This window comes from Mucor mucedo (genome assembly GCF_025094135.1).
Source record: "Mucor mucedo strain NRRL 3635 chromosome Unknown EV154scaffold_20, whole genome shotgun sequence".
Lineage (NCBI taxonomy): Eukaryota > Fungi > Mucoromycota > Mucoromycetes > Mucorales > Mucoraceae > Mucor > Mucor mucedo.
The window spans coordinates 339526-362956 of NW_026252304.1; the positions used below are offsets into that span (position 1 = coordinate 339526).

The 23431-nt window shown below is 37.4% G+C and overlaps 10 protein-coding genes across 10 annotated transcripts; 4 read left to right on the plus strand and 6 right to left on the minus strand.

Moving 5' to 3' along the window:
• Nucleotides 1–977: 977 nt before the first annotated feature.
• Nucleotides 978–1713, plus strand: EV154DRAFT_478851 (uncharacterized protein; the record flags this gene model as incomplete). Its single annotated transcript, XM_051598210.1, has 2 exons — nt 978–1006; nt 1335–1713. The coding sequence occupies 2 exons, from the start codon at nt 978–980 to the stop codon at nt 1711–1713; spliced, it is 408 nt and encodes a 135-aa protein (XP_051460476.1).
• A 608-nt stretch (nt 1714–2321) lies between these two features.
• On the minus strand, nt 2322–5558 carry EV154DRAFT_121055 (uncharacterized protein). Its single transcript, XM_051593950.1, has 3 exons — nt 4756–5558; nt 2623–4681; nt 2322–2561 (listed from the first exon to the last, which is right to left on the minus strand). Exons 1-3 carry the CDS (start codon nt 5370–5372, stop codon nt 2487–2489), a joined length of 2751 nt encoding a protein of 916 aa, XP_051460477.1. The 5' UTR covers nt 5373–5558; the 3' UTR covers nt 2322–2486.
• A 113-nt stretch (nt 5559–5671) lies between these two features.
• On the plus strand, nt 5672–7122 carry EV154DRAFT_121031 (NUDIX hydrolase domain-like protein). Its single transcript, XM_051593949.1, has 5 exons — nt 5672–5995; nt 6055–6118; nt 6193–6230; nt 6288–6554; nt 6625–7122. Exons 1-5 carry the CDS (start codon nt 5821–5823, stop codon nt 6714–6716), a joined length of 636 nt encoding a protein of 211 aa, XP_051460478.1. The 5' UTR covers nt 5672–5820; the 3' UTR covers nt 6717–7122.
• Nucleotides 6793–7421, minus strand: EV154DRAFT_560830 (uncharacterized protein; the record flags this gene model as incomplete). Its single annotated transcript, XM_051605631.1, has 3 exons — nt 6793–6901; nt 6959–7077; nt 7137–7421. The coding sequence occupies 3 exons, from the start codon at nt 7419–7421 to the stop codon at nt 6793–6795; spliced, it is 513 nt and encodes a 170-aa protein (XP_051460479.1).
• Nucleotides 7422–7528: 107 nt separating this feature from the next.
• Nucleotides 7529–8281, minus strand: EV154DRAFT_560831 (uncharacterized protein; the record flags this gene model as incomplete). Its single annotated transcript, XM_051605632.1, has 1 exon — nt 7529–8281. The coding sequence occupies one exon, from the start codon at nt 8279–8281 to the stop codon at nt 7529–7531; it is 753 nt and encodes a 250-aa protein (XP_051460480.1).
• An 812-nt stretch (nt 8282–9093) lies between these two features.
• EV154DRAFT_121144 (uncharacterized protein) lies at nt 9094–9851 on the minus strand. Its single transcript, XM_051593951.1, has one exon. It carries the CDS (start codon nt 9816–9818, stop codon nt 9240–9242), a length of 579 nt encoding a protein of 192 aa, XP_051460481.1. The 5' UTR covers nt 9819–9851; the 3' UTR covers nt 9094–9239.
• Nucleotides 9852–11527: 1676 nt separating this feature from the next.
• Nucleotides 11528–13220, plus strand: EV154DRAFT_542618 (DNA primase large subunit Spp2; the record flags this gene model as incomplete). The annotated part of the gene is made up of 6 exons (XM_051604530.1): nt 11528–11582; nt 11634–11726; nt 11791–11968; nt 12029–12149; nt 12206–12855; nt 12908–13220. 6 exons carry the CDS (start codon nt 11528–11530, stop codon nt 13218–13220), a joined length of 1410 nt encoding a protein of 469 aa, XP_051460482.1.
• A 2778-nt stretch (nt 13221–15998) lies between these two features.
• EV154DRAFT_460235 (kinase-like domain-containing protein) lies at nt 15999–18470 on the minus strand. The gene is made up of 9 exons (XM_051597511.1): nt 18430–18470; nt 18009–18360; nt 17753–17949; nt 17533–17697; nt 17413–17473; nt 17077–17329; nt 16643–17022; nt 16508–16581; nt 15999–16450 (listed from the first exon to the last, which is right to left on the minus strand). Exons 2-9 carry the CDS (start codon nt 18178–18180, stop codon nt 16100–16102), a joined length of 1653 nt encoding a protein of 550 aa, XP_051460483.1. The 5' UTR covers nt 18181–18360; nt 18430–18470; the 3' UTR covers nt 15999–16099.
• A 1125-nt stretch (nt 18471–19595) lies between these two features.
• Nucleotides 19596–20812, plus strand: EV154DRAFT_500058 (60S ribosomal protein L3; the record flags this gene model as incomplete). Its single annotated transcript, XM_051600555.1, has 2 exons — nt 19596–19782; nt 19842–20812. Coding segments are annotated over 2 exons (1155 nt in total), but the record flags the coding sequence as incomplete, so codon positions are not given.
• Nucleotides 20813–20845: 33 nt separating this feature from the next.
• Nucleotides 20846–22049, minus strand: EV154DRAFT_500062 (uncharacterized protein). Its single transcript, XM_051600556.1, has 5 exons — nt 21935–22049; nt 21809–21859; nt 21524–21743; nt 21107–21464; nt 20846–21046 (listed from the first exon to the last, which is right to left on the minus strand). The coding sequence occupies exons 1-4, from the start codon at nt 21977–21979 to the stop codon at nt 21232–21234; spliced, it is 549 nt and encodes a 182-aa protein (XP_051460485.1). The 5' UTR covers nt 21980–22049; the 3' UTR covers nt 20846–21046; nt 21107–21231.
• Between the last annotated feature and the right edge of the window lie 1382 nt (nt 22050–23431).

Below are 23431 nucleotides of genomic sequence, written 5' to 3' on the forward strand. Positions count from 1 at the left end.
TTTTAGAACTGTTCCTTCTAAAAAAGTTTACAAAAGCGTCTAAAAAAAAGGTTAACGGCTTTGTCACTTATGTTTTCTAATGCCCCTTTTTATATCTTTTGATTTTAAGACGATGCCTATATGGTATTTGTGTACATGCCTGTAATAAAAACCATAACAGACGATATGTAAGCTTTTAATAAAGCTGAGACCCCAACTTGAAGTCCTCAACAAACAGCGATGTCTAGCCGCACCAAAAATCGAAACACACCTTTTCGCAAGTTATGTTCTGGCACTTTGAACTTGGAAGGGCACGCCTTCTGGCGTATTGAGAGGATAAGAAAAAAGACGAAAGTGCGTGTAAATGGATTCTATTTATAAACTAAAGCTGGTTTATGTCAGGATGAGATAATTGATTATTTAATCACTTTTAATGTTTCATCCTTTGCTTATAGAAATGCCTGTTTAATAGAGATTGAAAAATATCAGCAAGGAAGAGGGATCGTTCAAAGTTATTGATGTAAAAACATGCTTACTGAAGAAGTGGGGATTCTGCTGAGCCAACTATCAAATGGAATTTATTGATAATGAATCCTCCAGGTACCACGTATTTCTACGTGATTTTTGGGGTTCTCATACTGTATCTGTTATAATTGTTATTACACATTGCGTAGTCACTGATAAATAATTTTTATTTGTAGCATGACCGACTAATATTCTGAAACTGATAATCACTTGACTCACTCTTTTCATTTTTCTGTGTGAACAACTACCGTTTGCCACAAATCTGTTGTAAAATAAAGATGGTATTACCATTTTCAAAAATATTTTGGGCGAATATGCTATAAAATAAATTGCTTGTATCTCAAAAAGATACATGTTTTTACCAAATTTTATCAAAAGATATTTTTGACAAAATTAAAACGTGGAGCGGATCTTTTTTGTTAGTGACCTAAAAGTAGAGAAACGCATTTGAAGAGGCCCGGCATGCTTACGCTATGGTTGATGTCCCATCTATTGAGTCAAGGTTGTTTCCAATGCTAATTAAGACGATAATATATGTCTGCTTATTGATCTAGTCAAAAACTTTAAGATTTTTTTCCAACTAGAACTATCTCTCTGCTATCTAATATCACATTTCATATTATGTATATCTGAGGCAGAGTAATGAGGTAAATACAGTGTAAGCAGCTTTTGATAAAGCTGAATACGCGAAGCGTTTCTTCGGTCGATGGATGTCAAGAGAACGACCTTTCTAGGCTTAAAATTTTATTACGTTTTTTGATGATTATGTAAAAGCGAGAATTTATTATTTTCGGGCCATTTTTTAACAACATTTTTATTAATATAACTAGGGTATATGCCTATCCCAAAATAAACCGAACAGAGGCCAATTACAACTATAGGGTAATTTGGCCTTTCATGGATGTTGTTGCCGAGTGTCTACCAACATGCCAATTCGAACCAGGAGAAAAACGCTTGCAGGCTATCAGTGAGGAGCTCAAACGCCAAGATTTGGCTACTTCGCACTTTTACAATGCTGATGGAGTGATTTTCGACGACGAGCTTGGTTTGGAGCTTGGTATATTAGAGACATCTGGGCTTTATGGCCTGGATGATCCTACCCAGGAGACGAACGATTATATCAACGCGGCGTATGGTTTGATGGCGATGCTACATACTATCGTATATATAAGTATGTTTACGCTGACGCGGACATCCTTATGTGTTTGAAGATATGCTTCGTCCATCCGGCCAAGAACCGAGTTTGGGTGTGGACGTTTGGGTTGGTGGATAAGGAGCTTTACATATTAAATTGCATTAAAAGCGCCACACGGAGCAAAGAAAGTGTTTTTGGCTTTTGGCTTGCTTGAGTCAAAAGCTCTTGTAGATAGTGGATGTGGGTGTTCTTGCCGTTGATACCCTCCCCAACTATTAGTAGCCAACAAAAAATTATTAGTTTTTCATAGATTGAGCTGAAGATGATGCAGAAAGCAAGAGAGATACAAGCTTTGAAGAAACTTGTGTCGAGACCAACCCGCATAAAATTGTAGCAGTTGGAAAAGAAAGGTTACCAAACTTGAGAAATATTGTACGTTCAGTGACAAATTTTTGAACAGTTAACCAGGTCCTAAAGAGCGCGTGACGACAGAAGGTTACAGAGCCTCCCTATACGCGCTGCGTGTCTTTTTACTAGCACATACGGGCAATTGACCAAGAAAAATAGATGTATGTACCAGTGATCACCACAAAAATTTTTTAAGCACTCTAAACACCAAATTAGCAGCTCTGATATCATACTTCTATTTTAGCTGCTTACCTTTATTACATAAATTGATAGAAAGAGATAAAAGTAATTTTTTAAAAAAACGACAATCATCTGTCATTTATTTTTTAGAACAGGTAAAAATTTAACAGCCGAACTGTAATGCAAAATTATATATAGACATATAAGGGGAGGGTGGTGTTGGGGGATGGGGGGATTACAAAAACAAAAAAACAAAAAATTAAAAAGTTTCATCTTGATTTGGACATTCTTCTGTAGGATGAATTCCAAATATATCACAATTAACACAGTAATACTGTTTGAAAATACATTAGTTATTTTTCGAATGATCAAAAGAAAAGACAATGTTTACTTACGGATGAGGAAGGTAGAGCGTCATGCTCATAGTCTTCAATTGGTATAAATGCAGTACAGGTCATCACATCATGGCCATAGTCTTCACATATTTCACAATAGACACTTTCTAAGAGAGCACCATGATCGGATACAGTGTCTAAACTACTGCTTGTCATTAACGTAAATGAACTAGCAGTGGTAGAGGAAGATCTTTTCTTGTTTCTTTGAAACATGGAAGGGTATTGAGGAGAGGTTGGAGACATAGGTGGATTATGCATCATCATTCGTTTATGATCGTCTTCTTCTTTCAATTTGGCTTCCAACGACCTGACCTTTCTCTTTTCGTTTTCCAGTCTTTCCTCCAGTTCAGTTTCATGGAATACTTTATTTTCAACCAAAGATTCTAAATCAGATAGTTCTTTATTCAACTGATCCAATTTAACTTGTTTAGCCGTTTCCAAATCTTGATATTTTTTCGTTTCTCGAAGAACTTGTAATTTCAGCTGTTCAATTTCCTTTTTATACATGCGTTCATCACCTCCTCTTTCCTCTTCTTTATCGTCATCTTGTTGATCCTCATTCAATTTCTCTATCGTCATGATTTCATCCATGAGTCGCATACATTCATGTTCTGTCTGTCTTTGTAATTCCAATATACGTTCATTTTCCAATTCTAATTGTCGATTTCTTTCCAGTAAGGATTCTTCATCAGCCATTGTATTTCTCTGTTTCTCCATCGATGCAAGCTTACGTAACAAGTCTGCTAAATCACGCTGTGTTTTATCATGTGTGAGACGAATACGTTCGTTTTCCTCTTCGATGCGAGATTGTGATTCGAGTGCCGCATTGGCTTCCTCCATAATTCTTCGCTTATCCTTGATTTCGTTTTCGAGTTCGTCTCGTATGGAGCATACTTGTGAGCTGGATGAGATGGAAGCACGATGAAGTCGTTTGATCTCTGCTTTCAATTGATCGATATCGGATGCCATGGCTTTTCTTAATTCGCGTTCATGATCCAGTTCCTGTGTGGACAAGTCTAACTGAGCTTCTAATCTTGATCTAGAATCGTCTTGAAGTATAGGAGAGTAGGATGGAGATAGACAATTGGAGAAATCATTCACCATATATTGCAACTTCTGAATTTGTGTGTCCTTCATAATCACTGTATCTTGATATTCCTGCTGTAATTCGTGCATGGAAGCTTCATAAGCTCGTAAATTCTCTCTGTTCACATGTCGTAAATCAGCACATTCCCGCTCGATAGCGGCGGTAGATGCATCATGTTCCGACAATTGTTTGTACAATTGATCGATCTTTGCTGCATGATCACGCAGCTTGCTTTCATAAGTTGAAACAAGTTTGGTATTTTCGTCCTGTAAAGTCTTCACACGTAAATCCAAACGTTCAATCACCTTGATATGTTGACGTTCCATTGCCTCTGACATACTGGCTCGAGACAAGGCACCTTCCTTTTCACTACTCATTTTCTTGAGTTGCTCATTGGCTAATTGAGTCTGCGCAATCTCTCGTTTTAAACGCACCAGTTCGTCTTCTTTTTCTTGCACGCGCAATGCGTAGCTTTCTTTAGCTGATACCAAACGTTCCCATGCTGCCTCTTTCCCATCCATCTGTTGAGAGAGGGCTTTTTGCTCTTGACGAGACTTTTCTAATAAGGCCGATACGCGCTTCAATTCATCTACTTCGGTACGTGTTGTTTTGGAGCTGGAGCTGGGTCGCACCGGTAGCTCATGGTTTCCATCAGCGGTAGAAAGTGAACAAGATTTCTTGAGTTTGGCAGTATGAGTAGATTTAGATGAAGGTATATTTTGCGTGGTCTTTTTGTTTAATACACTGGAAGGACTACTACGTGTAGGTAAAGGTTGATAATGACTGTTGGATACGATACGTGCTGATTTACTGGGAGCGGGTGTAGCCGGTGCTGGCAGTGTTGTGGTACGCTTCATCATGGTTTTTTTGATGGCGGGAGGTTGGGTGGTTCGTTTGGGTTTTTCGATAGCCACGACTTTATTAGCAGCAATGAAAAGACCAGAATCCTGAGGACAAGAGAAATAACGAACACTATAAATGGTAAAAATGATTAATTAAATTTTTTTTTTGTGAGTGTATATTTATATATACATAATGAAACTAACCCCTGAATACTGCCATCATTTTTTCCACTGCCTTTGATCTCTAATTCAATTCCAACCCAATTGCCATGTGTGAACCTTGTTTCCCCATAAAAGCGAACTGTGCCAAATACAGCCATGCTAGGGACACTCACTTTTTGGCCTAATCTGAAATAATGATATTCATCATTGCCACTACTTGTATAATCCACGGGGTTCATGAGTGAAGATGATCGTTTCATGGCAGAAGCCTTTGCAGGTGAGTTATTGGATGTAGTGGAAGAAGCTGATTTAACTGAATTTGTTCTTGTGAGAGATGATTTGGGCACCAAGACACCAGGATGATGATGATCTGAAGAAAATCGTTTAATCAAACTAGAAGGTCTTGGCATAGGTGTAGTGGTTGCTCGACTGAGTATGGCTCGATGATGTCTTTGTTGTTCTTCATCCTCCTCATCATCATCGTCGTCGTCACTAAGATAGGCTAATCGATGCATGGATTGTGATTTGGATAAGCCCGAGGTGGGTCTCTTGTGTTTTTTCTTTTCATAATCACAAGAGATACGTTGTCTGTTATTCATAGGAAAATGGTTGATGGATGTAACGGATGATGGACGTGCGATTCTACTATTATTAGACATTCTTTATAAGAAATCACACATTTTGAGGCAGAAAAGAAAAAAAAAGAAAAGAGAGAGAAAGACGAAAAAGACAAAAAGATAAAAGAGCTGTTGTATATGATTTGAAATAGGAGCATAATGCAGATTCGTCTAAATGCAACGGTCTGCATAAATATAATGATTTTCTGCTTTGCTTTTGGGTGATTTTTTTTTGTTATAATAAGGGGACAAACACACTTGTTAGAAAAGGGGGTGATATATCAAATAATTGATATTTTTTTATATGCAAACTAAAAAAAGAATGTCAAATGCCCTCTCTCTGTCACTTTTCTGGTATATGCAAGTGACATTAGTAATGTCCTTACCTTTCGTCAGTCCTTCTTTAAACCCAATGTCAAGAGACCACAGCTCTACTTCTCTTCGTAATTAAAATTTCCCCACCTGGGACTTTCTTTTCTCTCTTCTACTCATGTCGCGTCAAACATTACAATATGCATTAACTCCCGTGAAATGCTCATCTGGCACTCCCATGACAGAAGGAAACTGGATTCAGCTTGAACGCTTGGTCTATAAGGATAACAAGCACGTCGAAAGATCCTGGGAACGTTGTGTGCGAAAGAAGCCAAGTCCTTCTGCTGTAGACGGTAAGCAGGCTTACTCTTCTTCTTGCCATGTCAATACTAACACCCTGCACCTAATGTAGCTGTAGATATTCATGCCATTTTGTTAACTCCAAAACCTGAAATTCTACTTGTTGTTCAATATAGGTAACAACGGCAAAAAAATAGTTTAAAAAAAAAAGACGGTTCTAAATAAAAAATATAACCTGCTTTTTATGTAGACCTGCAATTGAACGTTACTGTATTGAATTCCCGTCAGGTAAACAACCATGCATCCGTTTTCCTGCTTGTTGACTAAATAAACATATACATGTAGGCTTAGTAGACAAGGATGATCCGATAGATGCAGCTCAACGAGAGTTAAAAGAGGAAACAGGCTATACTGTACCACGAGACAAGATCCTATTGACGAAAACCCCACTGGCCTATGAACCGGGTCTAACCAACTCTTGTTGCTATGTGGCCAAAGTCACAATTGATACAAGTGAGTTGACAGCACCTCCCGTGCAGGAACTGGAGCCAGATGAATGGAGCCTGCAGACAATCAGCTTACCACTAGAAGGACTGATGAATCATTTGCTAGGTACAAACAAAAGAAAGAAATAATTGCTTGTATAAAAACTAAAAAAAAAAATGCAATATGAATACATTAGCATTGAAAGAATCTCAAAAGAATTTGTTGGTGATTGATAGCCGAGTACATGCACTCGCATCAGGTATAGCGTATGCAAACAGTTACATCTAAGTTATTTGTTTGTTTTTCAACGTGCTAGCTGGCCATCTCAACTTTTATTTTATATACACATTAAAAAAAAATCCTTTTATTTGTCTGTGCTTTTCTTTTCTGTTGCACCACTGTCATCTTTCACCACCAATACAGAACATTTTAAATGATGAATAAGATAATCAGACACGGATCCGATGAGTTGTCTAGTTTATCATTCATATTTTAGCTCTAGCCTCATATACACATACACTATACTTTACCTTTTAAAGAAACCTAAGCCTCGACTGCCTACAATCACCAAATCCACATTATGCGCTTGAGCATAATCTTTTAAGGTCTCGCCGGGTTCTCCACTGAGTATCTTAGGGGTCACTGTAATCTAGAATGATCGTAGATTAGCACAGACGCACGCACGCGAACATCAGCAAAATACTTTACGCCTTTACTAGCAAACCATTTGACCACGGACTTTAATGCTTCTGCAGACTCTTTTTCCATAGTAGATACACGTTCAATATAGTCATCTGCCAGCCAACCTGCGGGACCCGCTACAGCTGATTCTAAACCAAATGTGCCTTCCACAGCAATGGCATCGTCATTAACAATAATGGCAAGTGTCACTGAGTCCTCGGGAAGTAAGATTCGCTTTTCAATAATCCATTCCATGGCAGCATTAGAAGCTTTTGAGTGGTCATAACCTATTAATATTCTACGTCCTTGCATTTTTATTTGAGATAAAGGAAATATAAAGAAAAAAAAAGTGTGGGATCATTTAAAATTATAAGAAATCAGTCCACTTTTAATTCGCATAATAAAATGATTTGGTTGGTTTATTTTTTCACGGCCGTAGCTAATTTTTTTACATCACTGCCAACCACTTCAGTTTTACCACTGCTATAAAAATTCATGATACATTCCAACTTCCACTTCTTCCAAACATCTTCGGAAGGGAAGCCCATTTTCTCCCATTCCTTTTCTTCTTCCTCTTGATCTGATTCCTCTTCGGACTCATCCACTAAGTGTTCGTACCGCAACATAAAATTAGGTCGATGATCACTTGCTAATTCCGTGACAAACTGAGTCGCATCCACTGCTAATCTATCATGACGTTGAAGTAACTGATTCCATTGTTTCAGTTGGGATTGGATTAATTGCTCATCGTCAATATTTTTATTCAGCTGGTTTTGATTATCAGCCAGCAGCTCGAGCGAGATGGTCGCCTGTGTGTCGGCTTCCAATTTCTCAATGTCTGGAATGAGTTTAGTACGGAGTAAAACACTCAAGATATTCGTGTCGCTTTCTTTGGTGGTGGGTATATAAGGATGCAGCATGAGTTTTGGTAAGGTTGCATTACTTCCTGTTTCGGTGTAGCTGTAGAAATCTTCAGATAAAGAGGCGAATTTGGCTGTCAACATGTTGAACTTGTTTAACAGATCAGGCCAATTAAAAGGGTACCGAGGTTCCGTTAACGACGCTAAATGTGTGGAAAATGTTTCTTGAAGTGACCATAATTTACCACGCAAAGCTTCTAGTTCTTGATACGTGTTTGGATCAAGTGTTGCCTGAATTTGTGAAGTGTCCATTCGTAAGAAAAAAGGAAAAAATAAAAAGAGAGAAAAAGGTCACACCTGGATTTTTTAACCCTTAGCACATATTTTCTAAATAAGACGGCCTGGCTGCGTACTTTGGTAGCGATATGGGAGCAGAATACTTAATATGTCAACATAGTAAAGCTATTATGTGTATCTATATTAACATTAAGCATAACATCAATCAGCCCTTATGCTGTCTAAAATGTGCAAAAGGCTGATTCATAACCTGATGTCATTGGTCCGCTACAATCAGGAATCAGGCCCGTAATTGAGTGAAAAAAAAAACTTTTTTGAGGGTATAAAAAATGAATCTCCGGGGGTGATGAAGGACAGGGCTTAGATCCCCGAACAGCGTGATTAAAAAAAAGTTTAGTCAACGATCATGCAGCGTCCCAAATTTGGGACGCTCCTTAAAAATAGCGTATTTTTTTCCCGTCTTTGTATATTACAGTAACGGTATAAATACAAAACTGTTCCAAATAAGGAGAGCCAATCAAAAAATTCTCTTGCCTATAGGCCTGGGCTGTGGAAAATTTACCCGAAATAGTAATGCTTCCTTTTTTGGATAAAATGACACATTTACTGGAATCCCATACTGGAGCAGTGTAGAATTGGAAAAATTTTGTTGAAAATGAGCATTTAAATGGGAATAATGAGTAAATTGTCAGACATTGAAAGCCGTAAATGTCTATTTTAAACTACTGCTTAGACTATGTAATACTTTTATTATTGAAATTTTTTGTTGTTGTTGTGCTTTTGTCACCTAAACATTTTTTAATAGAGCTTTTTCTACGAAAGGCATAATTTTTTTTTATTTGATTTTTATGGTGGATAAAGAATAAAGAATGGCTACTAGAATACAAATATATATATAACAAATAAATTTATTGAAGAACTTGTATGCAACAGTGTACATCATATGAAAAAAAAAGGAAAAAAGGAACAAATGTTATTCAGAACTGGTAGGTTCGTAGCTGACCCATCTGGCTTTTTTCGCTCTTGCTTTTTGCTTTGACGAGGTTGCGGTATTCTGGTTAACATTTGTTGATGCTATGGCAGGCTGGATTGTAACAGGGTGTTGATAGTTGGGGAGATCAGGAAGGGATTGCATTGGAAGAGTGGGAAAAGATTGCATTGGAAGAGCAGGGAAATTTTGTGGTTGTGTCAAATTAGTGTTGGCATTTGAGTTTGTGAAAGCGTTGTTGGTGGCCATCATTAGCTGCATCTGTGAATTCAGGCACTGTTGTTGCATCATAAGAATCCTTAAATCTTTTGTCAGTTGTTGGGTCATGTTCATTAAAAGAACGTTTTGCTGATTATTTTGATTAACGTAATTATTAAAAGAATTTTCGAATTTTTCGGATCTGTTGTCTTGTTGATGTTGGAGATGTGAAATTCGCTCGAGTGGTAAAAATTTCTTCGTCTGCAAGCGCTTTCTTTGCTGTTTTCCATTGAGAACCACCAGACAAGCTTTTCTCGGGACTACTACGCCCACGCAATACCTTCCAGTTATGCCATCTGTCTTCATTCAAGAAATCGCCACTAACCTATTGTTTTATACATTTTTATAAATTAGCATTGGATCTAAAATGTGGTATATGCATCTTATTATAATGTTATTCTGTAAACATACCTGAAGCACACTAAACATGAAGAAGGCGAACGCACTGAAAGGGCATCTAAATACGTTTTCATGACGCATAGCACAAGCAAATTTAACCTCGCCTTCTTTAAGGGTCTTGCCCTTGTCAAGACTAAAAACCAAAGCTAAAGCCTGCTGAATACCTTTGTGCTGTTTTTTGGGAATGATGGTACAAAAACAGTCAGCAAAGTTCAGATTTCTCAGATCTTGATCACGAAGTAACATGTGGTGACGAGAAGATATAGAAAACATTTCACGTAAACCAGAATCAGCACTTGAACTCCAAAGGCTTTTTAAAATTCTAATTAATTCGCCAGACTTGTAAGAATCACGAATAACACAATGTGCTGCTCTATCCACATTTGTTTGCACTTGATCGTAAACAAGATCATGCTCGTACTTCTTGATTAATTCAATTATTTCCTTCGTTTTTTTAGGAGATGGCCATTCGACTTCTCGGCGACTAGACTGAAATTCATGCAAAAACATCAAAACCTTTTTGTACTGGTTGATAGATTCAATTCCCGATGGTACTTCAATTACTTTTTTACTACCATTTTTATTAGATGGTGCATTATTTGCCACTAAAAAAAAAGAGAGAGGTCAATGACTGCATACAGCTAGAGTACTTTTTAATAGCTTACTTTGTCGCAATGATGGTTGGTTATCTACATTATCTTCAGTTCGTAAGCCGATCTGTGTTCTAACATCATTTTCAATCGAAACACTCTTCTTATAAGTACGCTTAAAAACAAACTCCTTGAAGAAAGCAACAACAAATTCGGTAGGCCCAACAGTATATGGATACATAGGATCAACGGGATATCTATGTCGGTTCTTTTCACAAAAGTCCTTCAATTTGGAAAGGGTCAAAAACAATAAATTTAACTTACATGATGCATAAAAAAACCTTCAGTTACAACATACCTTCCAATTTTCTAAAGGCATTCTATAAATTGCTGCAGTACTAGCACGCACTTTCATCGGCAAGGCCTTAATTGCAAGTTCAAACTCACATGTGTATCCCAAGGGTCTACTTTGGGATAAAACGAGAGCGCTTGAAATGGGGAGAGCAGGAGGATCGTAAGTTGGTCCAGAACTCTCGGCAGTTGGGGATTCAACGGACATAGTGTTTTTTGGTGGACGACCTCTACGAGGTTTTTTAGGTGCAGGCTAAAAAATGTATATTTAATATTTAAGTTATGCATGAATTCTAATTTTTTTTTTTTGTACCTGAACTTCACTTAAAGTTTCTTCGGCATGCTCGAATACAACTTCATATCCTTCTTCCTCGGGATTTCTAATAACACGGCGCTTAGGGTAGATGGGCTTAGAATACAAAGGATTCATAATAAATACTTTTATAACAGAAGAATGAAATGAAGGTGATTTAAGTTTTTGATTGTAAATCAAACTTTAAATGCCCAGTATTTATAACTGACCAGTTGATAATACTGGAAAGTTCCAGCAGGTTCTCTAGTAATTTCAGTAACATTTTATTGGAGAACTTAATTTTTTATTTCCAAAAAAATAAAAAAAAGAACCCGCGTTTTTTTTTTTTTGAACGTCCTTTTTTTTATATATTCAAAAACATAATGCAAAGAAAGAATAGTAAAGTCGTCAACCGTTTTGCAGCAGCAGCAGAAGCAAGTAAAGGTCGTGTCTACAGTGACACTGGCAAAGACTACAATTTAAAAAAAGAATATCCATTTCGTCTCAACTTTTATTTGAAACCGCCTCTCATGGAAATCACGCTCGAAGAATTCGAAGTCTTTGCCCTTGACAGACTCCAAGGTAAAAAAAAAAAAGGGAACAGCATACAACAAAAGAGTTTAAATTCATGCTAAAATTACCCAAGTTTTAAGAGCCATCGATACAGCTTCATTACGTAACAGAGATATTGCACAAGAAGCCCAGAAAGCGATCGATACTTTTTTACCCCTCAAGTCCAACCTTTCGAAATCAGACTCATTGTACGAAGAAAGACGTAAAGATCATATTAGTCATTACCTGTTGCGCATGGCCTATTGCAGAAGGTATAGAAGAGGAAAAAAGAAATTAAACTTGTACCTGTCTTTTCTAATACTTTAGTGTAGCGACGAAATGCAAGAATGGTTTATCAAGCAAGAATGTGAATTATTCAAGTATCGATTTGACCAAGAGCCAATTTCCGAAAAGAAAAAGTTTTTAGAAGACGTGAATCTGAAATGGAAAATGGTAAAGAGCTTTTTGCTTTTCTTGCATCTTTATGACAACTAAACATCCAATCATAGTTAACAACCGAGGAAAAGGAATCGATGCGACGAGAACTAGAGCTTTGCTCGCGGCCAAAAAATTTGTCGATTGGGATACACGATTATATCACTAATGAGACATTTTTTGAAGTGGATTTCGATAAGGTACCACAAATGGTAGGTCGTCGTGGTGTCTACATCAAAAAAGGTAAAGCCTATGTGCCCATGTCTGAACAGGTGAATATCGTCATGCTGGAATACAAGTCGTACCTGAAACGCGGCTTAGAATCTATCAGCAAAATATTGCCTCGCCTGGAAGAAGATGATCGTCTTCGCCCCATCTTGCAAAATGTTGAGAAACAGTATGTTGGTCTCAGTTACAACTATCCCTCAGCAGCAGCAGGCACCGTCACAGCTTCTCAGGTCGACAGCCTGGTGCAGCGTTATGCTCCCTTATGTATGCGTAGTTTGTGTGATAGTTTAAAACTCGATCATCATTTAAAACATGAAGGAAGATTGCAATATGGTTTATTCATCAAGGGAATGGGTTTATCTGTGGATGAAGCTTTGATGTATTGGAAAAACGCCTTTTCGAATATTACACCTGATAAATTCCAAAAGGATTATGCATATAATATTCGATACAATTATGGTCTGGAAGGAAAGCGTACCAATTATAGTCCGTATAGGTAAAGAAACTGTCAATGTGTGTATCTATCATGTTACTGACACCCCGTTTAGTTGCTCCAAAATCATTGATAACCCACCTTCTGCCACCGAGAATCATGGGTGCCCATTTAAACATTTCTCACCTTCAAACTTGGAAGCAAGATTACTCCGGGATAATATCGGTCGTACACATGTGGACCAAATCTTACAGCTTTCGCGTGACCGACATTACCAAGTAGCCTGTACGAAGCACTTTGAAGTGACACATCCTCAGGACAAGACAATGCGGGATTCTATCGAGCATCCTAATCAGTATTACGAAGCCAGCAAAAGTTTGGATGAGGAACTGGTAGAAAAAACGGAACAAATGGACGAGTCTTTATAAAGTGTGAGATCCAAAAATAAAAACTTATACAGTCACACACAAGTGATTTTAGCGGAATAGTAAATAAATAAATCAGAAGAATTTGTTATCAAATCTTCAAATGTTAATTGCACAATGAAATAATTTGAAAACACTTCCAATTTTTTTATATGATATTTAGTATATATATTTTCATAAAAAAAAAAAAAAATGAAAATCAATATTTTGTGGGTCCACCACGGGCTTCAATTACCGCTCGGCATCGATCTGGCATACTTGAAACTAATCTATCTGCTAGTTCGAAGCTCATTTTTTCCCATTCTTCTTCTATGGCTGCTCTCAAACTACTAATATTGTTAATTGAACCCCTTCGGGTTTTTAGTTTACATTCAAGTGCCCACCAAAGGTGCTCGATTGGATTCAAATCAAGGCTTTGTGCTGGCCAGTACTCAAAGCCACTGATTTGATGCGTCTCTTTCCACCATCTTGCATACGCACCAGTATGACAGGTAGCCCCATCTTCTTGGAGTATAAAGCTCCTGTCGTTATTCTTACTCAATTCTTGGAACCAAGGATGAAAGTTACCTGCCAAAATATTGATATATTCATCCTGGCCAACAGTACCGTCAATGATAGTCAAAGGACCAAAACCTTTAGCCCAGAAACAACCCCAAATCATAACACCACCGCCACCCCACTTCACAGTTGGTACGATATGTTTCTCTTGATACCTTTCCCCAACTTTTCTCAAAACTCTAGCACCTCCATCAGCCCCTTTTACCGAGAAACGTGATTCATCGGACCAAACGACACTGCTCCACTGATCTTTGGTCCAATTCACATGAGCTTGTGCCCATCGAAGCCTGTTTTTCTTGTGTCTCTCTGTTAAACGTGGCTTATGTGCTGCATAATAAGATCCAAATCCAAGCTCCTTTACTGATGCGATAATAGTTGCTCTACAGACGTTAATTTCAGCCCTTTGTAACTCTAATTTCAAATCATCATATGTGACAAATGGATCGTCTCTAATGACACGTTCGATATGTCTTTGCGCCCTCTGGTCAATCTTTTTCGGTGCACCGGGTTGCTTTTTAGGCAAAGGACTACCTGTTTCCTTTATCCTTTTAATAACACTTCGCACAGTGGACGGTAGTACGTCGACTGTACCTGAAATGGCAGTTGGTGTTATGCCGTGCTTATTTAGGTAAAAAATACCCCAAAGTTTATCTTCTGTTGGTGGATTATAGCTACCACGAGTGTTATTTGTCGAGTCTGTTAAAGGCATACCTGGTTAAATAGTGATATATGAGAGAAAAAACGATTTTATTAAAAGGGGTGGCGTTAAAAAAACGCCAAAAATAAGGTTTCGCTAAAATCACTTGTGTGTGACTGTAATTGTGTGCTTTGTTTGACAAAGAAAGGGATTTGAAAAATTACCCCTTTTGGACTGTTCGATAACATATAAACCCCATACATGTATTTTGTGTCCTCTCCCAAATGCATGAACATGTATTTATTTTTCTTTTTCGTACACTCCCAAATGCAATTAAATCGATCGGCAAACATTGAGGAGAAAAGCCATGTAGAACATTAAAAATAATAGAGTGCGATTTTCTCCTTACAATACTTCATAAACAGGATCCTCAGGGGACTGTCATATTATCCTTAAGAATATTTCAAGATAAGGTAACTGGTCATCTAGAAGGACATGTATGTAGATCAGATTGTAGTTTGTACTATCCAATATTTACTAAAAAGAAGCACATTTGTAACTCTCTTCTTCATCCTACTGGGGGCAATAGTTCAAAATTATAGAAGAGAAGCATTATTCAAAAAAAGGCCTACGCAGGGTAACCGAATCCAAAAAAAAGTATTCATTATATGTAAATAGAGAGGAGGACAACACCTGGGCACTAAAGCTGAATACATCACTGCTTATATGCATCCTATCCACCCTTTCCACCCTCGTTAAATTGGTAGCTAACCCGTCAGCTCTAATTAATTAAAATAAACGTTGAGAACCCGAAAGTATAACCCGATAGTTCCAACGCGACCGATCATAGCATATATTAGAAACATTTAAGGAGCTTGACAAATCCTCTTAATTACACTTATTGCTTCAATACTGTAATACATTTAAACACCATTTTTAAATCATCATCAGTAAATGTTTGATACCTCTACCCTTGTTCTTTCTCTTGTTAGATGATTTATATGCCGTGTCTCTTAAAACTATGCGAAGAACTAGCCCTTCCGCACAATAAAATAGATGAGATGCCATGTAACTTACCTTAAAACCTCTAACTCCTCAGCATTTTGTATGAATTCGGAGAAAACAAGAAATACGTACCTGAAAACACTACCTTCGTTAAATAAATTAGTAAATTGAAGATATATCAAACAGTTCTTCAGTAAGAGAAAAAACATTTGACAAATTTAATTCGTATTATTCATATTAAGGTAACCATATATAGTGTAGCATATTAACATAATATTATAAATATACTATATAGATATATGTAATCCTTGGTTGGGAATCTGTCATTGCGTAAAACCTCTTGCTGCCTAGAAAATTTTGCACAACTTTAAATTAAACCAAGAAGACTTTTATGGACATGATATAGCTGAAAGTGGCCACGGTACCTGTATACGACTACCGTTGTCTTTACACAGAAGCCATCGCAGCTATTTGCATTCCAAGCAACTCATGTGTATGAATCATTGATGAAACCAGCCAATGTCAAGTGATATTGATTCGCCAATATTTAATGGATTCACTAATGGATCATGTGTCCGATATACTTTTCAAAAGGTGTGCGAATAATTTATGTAAAAATACAAAAAAAAAGGTAAATGGGGGATTGTGGGAATGAATTTTATAGTACACAAGGGGGATTATTTTAGTCTTCTTGTTGTTGAATCGTCTCTTTCGCTGCTTTAATCAAGGGCGTTAAGGTATAAAAAGGGTCGGATTTGCGCAAAAATGGATGTCTTAGAAGCTCAGCAGCTGAAGGTCGATATGCAGGATCGACTTCAAGACATAACATTAAGAAATCCTTGAAAATATCACTAAGTGTCTCTGGGTTTTGTAAATCGGGTGTACCATTGTTGGCAATCAGATACAGTGCTCTTAATGGGTTTTCGTTTAAATATGGTGGTTCGCCTTCAATCATCTCTATCGCCAAAATACCCAAGGACCAAATATCTACTTTATGATCATAGGCCTTTCTTGTCACAACCTCAGGTGCCATCTAACCATCTCCTATTAGTAAACAAATCTATGCATTATTTTTATATACTTTGCTTACCCAATAAGGTGTACCAACTAGAGTCGTACGCTTGGATAGAGGTTCATGAAGTTGAGCACAAAATCCAAAGTCAGCTATCAAAAAACAAGACGCACGTTAGAAAAGGGGTTTTTCCTGTGTATATGAAATACTTACTTAATTTGATTTCGCCTTGCATACTTAATAGCACATTGTCACTCTTAATATCTCGGTGGATCACTCCGTTGGCATGGAGATGTTTCAAACCCTCCAAAACTTGTTTACAGATAGCAGCAATTTGTCCTTCCATCATCATGTTACAGGTTACAACGTCTGTTAAACTCCCCCCTTCCATATATTCCATCACAACCCAGAGATCACCTTTCCAGAGATAGGATTCGATAAAGTTGACAATATTGGGATGTTGAGAGCGTTGCATTACCATGATTTCGTTAATGATCAGTTCTTTTTTGGGTTGTTTTTCCAAATTCATTTGTTTAATTGCGACGGGTGTAGTAAAACCTTGGCGATAAGCGATATAAACACCGCCCGAAGCACTTTTTTTTTTTTGTTAATTGTGTATTTTGCGTATTACTTTTAAAGACACTTACCCTTGACCGATTTTTTCCATATTTGAATAGATCAAGAGAGGATCCGCATTGGCACATAATTCTTGTAATTTAAGGATGACATCTTGATCGTTCATAGATTTTTCTTTGGGGGGTCTTTGTTTGACGGTGCCTGGAGGAGCGGAGGATAATGAACTAGTGGCGGAATTTTCAGGTATGTCTTGTTTTTGCTCCAATTCTTGACCGAGAGAGGCGGTGGATTCGGTATTAATAGAACGTACATCATCCATGAATTCTTTTTTTTTTTTTTTTTTTTTTTGTGAGTATTAAAGGGATGCGTCATATTTTTTTGTAATGTATATAATTTGGTGTAGTTACCATCTTCTAATTGTTTTTTATGTTCAACAACTATTTGGGTCGTGTTACTTTTTTCAGATACCTAAAAAAAAAAAATTGTGTTTAACCAAAAAGTATATGGGCTTGTGAACTAAAAGTTACCGATTCAGATTCCCCTCTTGTACTTTTGGTGATGCGAAGTGTGGGAAAACGTTCCAGAGACTTACTGGTATCTGATTTATCCAAAGTAACTTGAGGTATCTTGTTCCAAACGACTTCTTCCTCTCGTGTTGAGCCTTGAAAGAATTCGATAGCATGAATTACCGCCTAATGAACTTTAGTAAGTATATTTATTTTAACAAGTGAAACCAAATAGGTGTACCTGTGGGTTATTCTCTTGTTCCTGTTTTGTAATGCCACTTTGTGTGAGTAACGTTAACCATTGTTTGGGTAAACCAGTGAATTCACCTGTATTTGGATCGAACCCCACATGCGTCACATGCACTGTATTATACGGTGTAGATATATCCATAGCCCTTCCAGCTACTTGCTTATTGTTTCCATTCGATGATAGAAATTCTTCAAGAAAAGTTTTAGCACCTATTCTGCACGCACAGACTAATTTTTTTATTAGTTACCGTTAAAGTTGCCCATAAATTTGGTAATAACTCCTTTCAACTTTGTCTTTTCTCGAGATTTATTATTCATCGGTTCGCCCTGAGATGGTGTCAATGGAGAATTTAGTTCTTGCTGCGACGAAGAGGTCGAGTCGCCGAGATTCTTTGTTACTAATTTCGGTAAATGTGACATTGGGAAAGAAAAAAAAATGAAAAGCAAAAAGGGGGAGACAGTGGGGATTCAAACTTCTCTTTCTCACTAATAACGGAATTCTAAAAAACCCATTTTCCCTTTTTGAGAGAGGAACGGGCTAAGTAAAAGTATATGCTCTTTCAGCTATTACATGAATACCATCTCTTAGCAGCGTGTGTCCTGTTTATACTGTAAATAAAACGTTGTCCAAGTAACTGTAGCAGCCAAAATTTGTTCATCATAACTTACAATATGGAATTACCACACTTGTTCTAAAATTACACAGAAAGAAGGGAAATACCAGAAAAAAAACGTGGTGATTGTCGGCATCAGATAAATTTGCTCATTTTTCTTGGTGTGTGTAACACACTTTTTAAAATACCGTTCACGTGTGGTTGCCGTGGCCCCACTCTAACAGTAATGGATCAATACTTTTAGGGTATAGAACTTAGGGGCCACCAATGTCAACAAAAAACACGTTACTTCCACCATGGAAGCTCTGTGGCTCTTTGGAAGGCAAACAAACATTTTGAAAAGGCATTTTTTTTTTTTTTTTTTTTTTTGAAAGTAGTAATTTATTATTATTTTTTTAATACAAGATTACAAGAATATACAGATAAAAGACAAAGAAAACTATAAGCAAAAGAATAATTAGTAAACTTATTAAACTGACAAGATTAATAAAAGAATGCTTCTTTTTTTTTATAAGGATGAAAATGATATCAGTAACAATTGTTCACATCAAGCTTTCAGGCAATGTAGATAAGATTTTGTAAAATCATCATTTTGACATTTTCAAACCTTATGAAAAAAAAAATACACAAAATTCTATAACATATTTTTTAAAAAAAAAAAACTTACCATTCTTAACGATTTGTCATCCATCCATCCTTATTACCTTAGTTAAACATAGTCGGTCCACAACCTAAGAGTTGCCAACACGATTGCCCATGTATAAAACGAAATAATAACAAACAGAAAAGATGATAATAAAACATTGAAAGGGCCCCTCCCTGCCACCATCTTTTTATACACTTTGCCGGAGGGAGAAAATTAAAAATTTACTTGACTGGCAAGTGAGTTTCAATTACACATAATTTTTTTTTTGGCCCGGACTTTTTTTTTTCAGGCGAGCATAATGATGATAATTATTCAGTGACAAAGCTAGTTCCTCCTTTCTCATCGTCTTTTTGTACTTGGTGTAATAAACATGGTAGGTACCAGTATGCATACATCCATCGAAAAGTTATACTAATCCATCCTTATCTAGTCTCACAGGTTAGTTTTTTTTTTCTATTCAAAAATAATCCAACATTTTCGATCCAACACACCAGCATACACACAAAAACGATCTGGATCGAATATTTTTTTTCTATGAGCAGCCCCATTTAACATTTTACATTTTGTAACATTATAGAAAATTCGAGGCTCCCCGTCATGGTCATTTGGGTTTCGGCCCCCGTAAGAGAACTAGATCTCACCGCGGTCGCGTTAAGGCTTATCCTAAGGATGATGCCAAGAAGCCTGTCCACATGACTGCCTTCATGGGTTACAAGGCCGGTATGACCCATATCGTCCGTGACCTCGAGCGTCCTGGATCCAGTAAGTTGGCGTTAATGTCATTTATTTTTTGACGTATATTAACTGTTATGTTTAAACAGAGATGCACAAGAAGGAAATTGTCGAAGCCGTCACTGTTATCGAAGCTCCCGCTATGGTTGTTATCGGTGTTGTCGGTTACGTCGAGACTCCCCGTGGTCTCCGTTCTTTGACCACTGTCTGGGCCGAGCATCTTTCCGAAGAAGCCAAGCGTAGATTCTACAAGAACTGGTACCGTTCCAAGAAGAAGGCCTTCACCAAGTATGCCGCCAAGTATGCTCAAGGTGCCAAGGATGTCACTCGTGAACTCGAACGTATCAAGAAGTACTGTTCCGTTGTCCGTGTCATTGCTCACACTCAAATTGCCAAGGCCAAGCTTCACCAACGTAAGGCTCACCTTATGGAAGTTCAATTGAACGGTGGTTCCATTGAAGCCAAGGTTGAATGGGCTCGTGAACATTTCGAAAAGGAAGTCACTGTCGGTTCTATCTTCGAGCAAGATGAGATGATCGATATCATTGCCACTACCAAGGGTCATGGTTTCGAAGGTGTCACCGCTCGTTGGGGTACCAAGAAGCTTCCCCGTAAGACCCATCGTGGTCTCCGTAAGGTCGCCTGTATTGGTGCCTGGCATCCTTCCAGAGTCATGTACTCTGTCGCTCGTGCTGGTCAACGTGGTTACCATCGTCGTACCGAAATCAACAAGAAGGTCTACCGTATTGCCTCCGGTGCTGATGCCAAGTCTGGTACCACTGAATACGATCTTACCGAGAAGCCTATTACCCCCATGGGTGGTTTCCCTCACTACGGTGTTGTCAACGATGATTTCGTTATGATCAAGGGTTGTTGTGCTGGTTCCAAGAAGAGAGTTATCACTCTTCGTAAGTCTTTGACTGTCCACACCAAGCGTTCTGCTCTTGAGAAGGTCCAAGTCAAGTTCATCGATACTTCTTCCAAGTTCGGTCATGGTCGTTTCCAAACTCCTGCCGAGAAGCATCAATTCATGGGTACTCTCAAGAAGGATCTTTAAATTACTCGTCTTTTATAAATAAAAAAATAACCTATATTTTTTGTTTGTTTTATATATCAAAACTATTTATTTTTATTTATTTATTATACAAATGTGGCATCAGGCTTGCTAAACTTCACAATGCCTGCATTGAGATTATCACCGCCGTATTGTTCCAATGCTTGTAATTCGCGTCTAATATATTGCACTACAAGTGCTAAATCCGTGGCATTGTTGGAAGAAATAGCGAACAGGTTTCTATCGGACACATGTAAGTAATCCCTTTCTCTCTCTCTCTTTCTATCTACCATGTTTTACCTCCATAAAGCGGCCGCCAAGACAGGATCGTCTTTACACATGCCTTCATCATATGCTACCACACCACCGTGAAATTGTGCCAATAAATCCTTAACATAACTGTTGATAACTCTTTGTTGTGTAATCTATGTAAGGTTCGCTTTGTAAGCTCCAATGTCTCCTCCCTCCAAATACAGTTCTATATTTTCACTTACGCCATGATCTCTAATTCTAGCTTCAGCATCCTCAAAGAAACGATTGACTACTTCTTGAATGTAAAGCTTTCCGTGACCTTCAGCACGAAGGTGAACCATCAACATCCAAACATGTAATTGCGTCACTGAGAACCACGATTGAAAGTTATCAGGAAGGTTACACTCTGACAAAAAGAAAACAGTTAGCCCCTGTCAAATGACACTTTTCTCCTCATTCGTTTACCTTTAACATAGAATTCCTTGTTTAATTCCATTTGTTCTGCACACACGTTGTAAAGACTATGACTTGCTTTAATGGCAGTGGATCCGGTAGAGTAATAACCCATCATTCTGGCTAACCCATACACGACCTTTTTGGTAACGGTAGAGTATTTCTCTTCGGCCTGTGTTGATGAAGGTTGTGTAGTGCTGTTCCAACGTGTAGTCATAAATCCAGTTGCTCTCTAATACTCTAGTTAAGTATTCTCTTACCACGAAATAAATAAAAATTCATAATAGACCAACTTACAATGACATGGGCGGGGGTCTTACATGATAACAAGGCTGGAGCTGACAAGTTCTATAAGTTTACATAAAGAAGAGGCGTTCAGTATTCTTTTTATAGACTGTCGGCTAATGTATGTATAAGTTGTACCTTCTTGACAGTAGCATGAAGAGCTCTTTTAGCAATCATTGACATTTTTGGTTTAATTAGACGAGCAATAAAGGGTTGTCCAAACTGAAAACTTTTTGCTATTTGATGGGGGCGGAGAACACCAGAGTGCGGGTTTTTAAATCTCAATTTGCAGCTATACTATAGCAGTACATGAATAATTCTTAACTCACATAATTTTTTACCATTGTCACTTAAAGTAGTACGCTTATTGATAACTCTGGCTGAACTTGGGTTAATACTCTGAAAGGGTGGTATGATTTTATGATATATTAATTAAATTAGATGCTACAAGATGATGATCATATTTCTAAGAGTTCTACCTCTCATTATCTTCCTCCAACCAAACAATGCCACTACATCTGACTTCAATTAAGTAATTTATACTGAAAAGGCTTTAAAATTTTACCTAAAACCTACTATTGTTATATTTAAAAATTTAAGAGGCTGCGAAAAAAAAAAGGAGAAAAAAAAGCTATAAAACCAGACTCCATCATAATAGTGGCATTATCACGAAGATTCTTCACTTGTTGTTTCATTATGACTGATTTTGAGACGTTTTTTTATATTCCCTGGTGTTCAGTTCATTACCGTCGCTGTCTTTGTAAGGATAAAATCAATCTTTTTACCGAACGTTTAGCTGCTGCAGTCAGTGTCTTTATCGTCGGAAGAGATCATGATTCCATCGCATATGCTTTGCAGAACTTGACGACTTGCTTTCGCCACTACACGTAGCAACATGTAAATTAGATATACAAAATTTCTACGTTCAATAATATATACGTACTGTCACGATTATATCTATATCAGCCAGGGCATTCAAAACTATTTCGGAGGAGGCGTGTATCCTTTTAAGATGGTGGTGATTTGATTTATGGTAGATTCACCTTAAATACCGTTGAAGATAGTGGTGTAGTCTCTATTTAGCAAATTCACAATTCGAGATAGAGACAAAGGAAAATATGATTGTTGGAGACAATTATTGTAGTATTCGAACTTCAACACTAACTTTTTTTTTGAGCTACTTCTTCAAGTAATTCATTACATTTGTCAAGCACGGTTACCTCGGGACTAGATGATTTTATAATTAGTATTTAGGCTATATCCAACAGAAATTATATGTACATCTCGATGCACAAAATTTGAATGATTTTGGACAGTAACGTTGCTTTGTTACTGCAAACAAAGTCATTTTCAAGTTGTACCTTTAAAAACGCACCACCCAAAAGTGGTGCATTGAGAGTGTAAAACGACAATAACTCAGGATTGGTGCTTTTGTTTTTGAAAAAGATTCCTGCTAATGAATTATTAATATGTAGTTTTTATGTCTTGTTTTTAAGCGACTTCTTACCTATTTCGACAGCGGAAAAAATTTGATATTCGGGCATAGTTTAAAAGTAGTAAGGAGACAATTTTGAGTCTGGATACAACTCGTTGTCTTATGCCAGTAAGCCAAGTCATACAACTCATTAACGCACG

Coding starts and splice junctions, on each gene's coding strand:
- EV154DRAFT_500062 (XM_051600556.1), bottom strand. CDS start 21,979: ATGTCAATGATTGCTAAAAGAGCTCTTCATGCTACTGTCAAGAAG. Junction 21,860..21,934: donor TTCATGCTACTGTCAAGAAG/GTACAACTTATA, acceptor GTAAACTTATAG/AACTTGTCAGCTCCAGCCTT. Junction 21,744..21,808: donor AGACCCCCGCCCATGTCATT/GTAAGTTGGTCT, acceptor CTAGAGTATTAG/AGAGCAACTGGATTTATGAC.
- EV154DRAFT_121031 (XM_051593949.1), top strand. CDS start 5,821: ATGTCGCGTCAAACATTACAATATGCATTAACTCCCGTGAAATGCTCA. Junction 6,119..6,192: donor CTACTTGTTGTTCAATATAG/GTAACAACGGCA, acceptor CTTTTTATGTAG/ACCTGCAATTGAACGTTACT. Junction 6,555..6,624: donor ACTGATGAATCATTTGCTAG/GTACAAACAAAA, acceptor TGAATACATTAG/CATTGAAAGAATCTCAAAAG.
- EV154DRAFT_121144 (XM_051593951.1), bottom strand. CDS start 9,818: ATGAAGACAGATGGCATAACTGGAAGGTATTGCGTGGGCGTAGTAGTC.
- EV154DRAFT_460235 (XM_051597511.1), bottom strand. CDS start 18,180: ATGTCACATTTACCGAAATTAGTAACAAAGAATCTCGGCGACTCGACC. Junction 17,950..18,008: donor ATTTATGGGCAACTTTAACG/GTAACTAATAAA, acceptor CTTTTCTTGAAG/AATTTCTATCATCGAATGGA. Junction 17,330..17,412: donor TAAAAAACAATTAGAAGATG/GTAACTACACCA, acceptor AAAAAAAAAAAG/AATTCATGGATGATGTACGT.
- EV154DRAFT_121055 (XM_051593950.1), bottom strand. CDS start 5,372: ATGTCTAATAATAGTAGAATCGCACGTCCATCATCCGTTACATCCATC. Junction 4,682..4,755: donor AATGATGGCAGTATTCAGGG/GTTAGTTTCATT, acceptor TACCATTTATAG/TGTTCGTTATTTCTCTTGTC. Junction 2,562..2,622: donor ACGCTCTACCTTCCTCATCC/GTAAGTAAACAT, acceptor ATTTTCAAACAG/TATTACTGTGTTAATTGTGA.